This window comes from Penaeus japonicus, unplaced genomic scaffold (genome assembly GCF_977035675.1).
Source record: "Penaeus japonicus unplaced genomic scaffold, GWHDUDI00000001_assembly GWHDUDI00000001, whole genome shotgun sequence".
In the NCBI taxonomy this organism is placed as follows: Eukaryota; Metazoa; Arthropoda; class Malacostraca; order Decapoda; family Penaeidae; genus Penaeus; species Penaeus japonicus.
Genome location: NW_028234403.1, coordinates 41,577,841 through 41,580,340, shown reverse-complemented (window position 1 = coordinate 41,580,340; position 2,500 = coordinate 41,577,841). Strand labels below are relative to the sequence as shown.

General features: G+C 32.6%; 1 protein-coding gene across 9 annotated transcripts in view; it reads left to right on the top strand.

Annotated features, from left to right (window-relative positions):
• LOC122256990 (alpha-2-macroglobulin) overlaps nt 1-2,500 on the top strand; it is a 117,807-nt gene that overhangs the window by 47,293 nt on the left and 68,014 nt on the right. For all 9 annotated transcript variants that reach the window (XM_043022037.2, XM_043022048.2, XM_043022003.2 and 6 more), the window contains exons 3-5: nt 1,445-1,683; nt 1,929-2,045; nt 2,195-2,355. In XM_043022037.2, the coding sequence (XP_042877971.2) occupies nt 1,445-1,683; nt 1,929-2,045; nt 2,195-2,355 (517 nt within the window). The remainder of the gene's footprint in view (nt 1-1,444; nt 1,684-1,928; nt 2,046-2,194; nt 2,356-2,500) is intronic.

Here is a 2,500-nt window from a genome sequence, read left to right as displayed (position 1 = left end):
GTATATCTGATATCATTTAGATTTTCCCTGTTTCTTAATCTTATCCAGATCTTTTACTTCCCTCATGATTATGTCTGCATACAACAAGAATAGATTTATTGACATCATGCAACCTTGTCTCACCCCTTTTTATTTTGAACTAGTTACTCATTATTTCATCAATTCTGATTGCAGTCTTTTGATCCTAATATAGATTTCTAATCAACTTCTGTAACACCTCCATCAATCTTTCATCAGACCATATCAAATGCTTTCATGTAAACAAAACATGTACAAATTTTTCTGCAACTGCACTAATCTTTCCATAATTATTCAATAACTTAAATTCATGTCCTGACCATCACATGATTAATGAACACCCTAATTATGAGTTCAATGAGCTCATAAGGCTCATGGTCCTGAGCAGTTTTCACTTTGTCATTCCTGGTTTGTTTAGCAGTTCTATACAGAAACTGATTTGCACATGGATAACCTCCCTTCACTGTAGACCTTATTTATCAACTTTGTGATCATCTCTACTCAACATTCCCCAAATGCCTTCAGCATTTTAACCACAATTCTGTCTGGATGAATTGCTAACCATTTCCTTAGCTATGTTTTCCTTCAGAATAGGAAGACTTTCAATTTTCTAGTCTAATAACAAGCTTTTCTCCCAGATTTGCATAAAACAACTTGGTGATATACTCTTCCCACTTCTCAAGATTATTTTTCCTTTTCTAATTCAATTTTTTCCATCCTTTTCCCGAATATATCTGGACGTGCTGCAACACTTCTTACAATGCTGTACACCCTTGTTTTTTTCCAACTTTTCAACTTCCCTGAAAAATTCATTTCAAAACTTATCCTGAGCTTTGTTGCATTTGTGTTTCTTATACCTTTGTAATATAATATAATGTAATATAATATAATACTGTTCCAGTTCTGGATCAATGTCCATTTCAACCTACCAAATGGAGGTGGAAGTGTTTTTGCCTGTATTTAGCAATTTGTTTATTTTTTTTGCTAGCAGGATAATGCATATAAGTCTAGGATCCAATTCTGAGACAGGCCACATTTTAAGATGTTCAGATTGGGTTTGACATCTTCAGATGATGTATGTGTTATTTTTATTATTTGCTAGGCTTATGATATGGTATATGAGTTTATGTATAATATATTAGCAAAGTGATACTAATTAGCCCTAGTTACACAACTGATGGAATAAATAGCTTACATTTTCAACAAAAGGAAAAAATGCAGCATAAAAGTGAAACATACCAGTTGTAGAGGGGTGAACTGTCAACATGACTTATCTTTTACCTTAACCCTGCTACACTTTATATACCCTCTTTCATTCTAGTATTTTTCCCTTGTGTAGTCAATAATACTTTTCTCTCTCGTTTTCAAACTGAAATGTTATTCATTTTATTATCATTTTTAAAATTTAATGGTTGTCTATCCACAGGTGAAAAGGAACTATGTGACAGAATATTTATGCCACTGACCCTGGATAGGAAGGGACAAATTAAGGTCACTGGAACACTTGGTGGTCAGACAGTTGATTATCAGAAGCCTATATTATTTGCTACTGGTGTTACAAAGACCTTCATACAGACAGATAAATATATTTATAAGCCTGGGCAAACTGTGCAGTTTAGGATTCTCACAGTGACAGGTCCATTTTTGAAAATATCAAAAGAAAGTGTAAGTCTAATTCTCATGTTTGGTTATATATTTGTTGTATTGTAGTTAAGGTCAAGAATAGTAATAAAAGTTATTAATGGTAATTACAAGATATGTGTTTATTTTGACAATAGATGTAAACCATGTTGAAAATTACTGTTTAGACTGTTATCACAGAAAAAAATCACAAAAATAAAGAATGTTATACTACAAATCAACAATATAATTGGTTATTTATATGTAATTACAACTTATTATTTTTGCAGTATCCTCTCATTTGGGTTGAGACACCATCTTCAAGTCGCATTGCCCAGTGGTCCAATGTGGAAAATTCAGCTGGGCTTATTCATCAGTCTCTCAAACTAGCAGATGAACCTGAAGAGGTAAGGGCAGAAAGACATCCTTATTTAAAATCTACATTTTAAATGATACCAGGTTCTTTTTTTTCTTGGAATTTTGTTGGCTGTAGATGTTATTGATTAACAGATGAATTATACATGTTAAAGACATTGATTGATATGTTGTGTTTCAGGGGACATACAGGATTAAGATCCAGTCAACAGATGGTAGTTCACCAGCAGTTAAAGAATTTAAGGTGGAAGAATATGTCCTTCCACGTTTTGAAGTGACTGTGGTGCCACCCAAATATATATTGGGTACAGATACTGATTTTACATTCACTGTATGTGCTAAGTAAGTGCAAAGGAAAATGATGGAGTTCTTTAAGAAAATATGGTGGTAGATTACACAATCTAATGAAAACATATATGATTAAGTTGAGATAATGTTCTTTTTAAGATCTTTATGGTTTGGGTGATTGTTATGTTTTGTATATTTT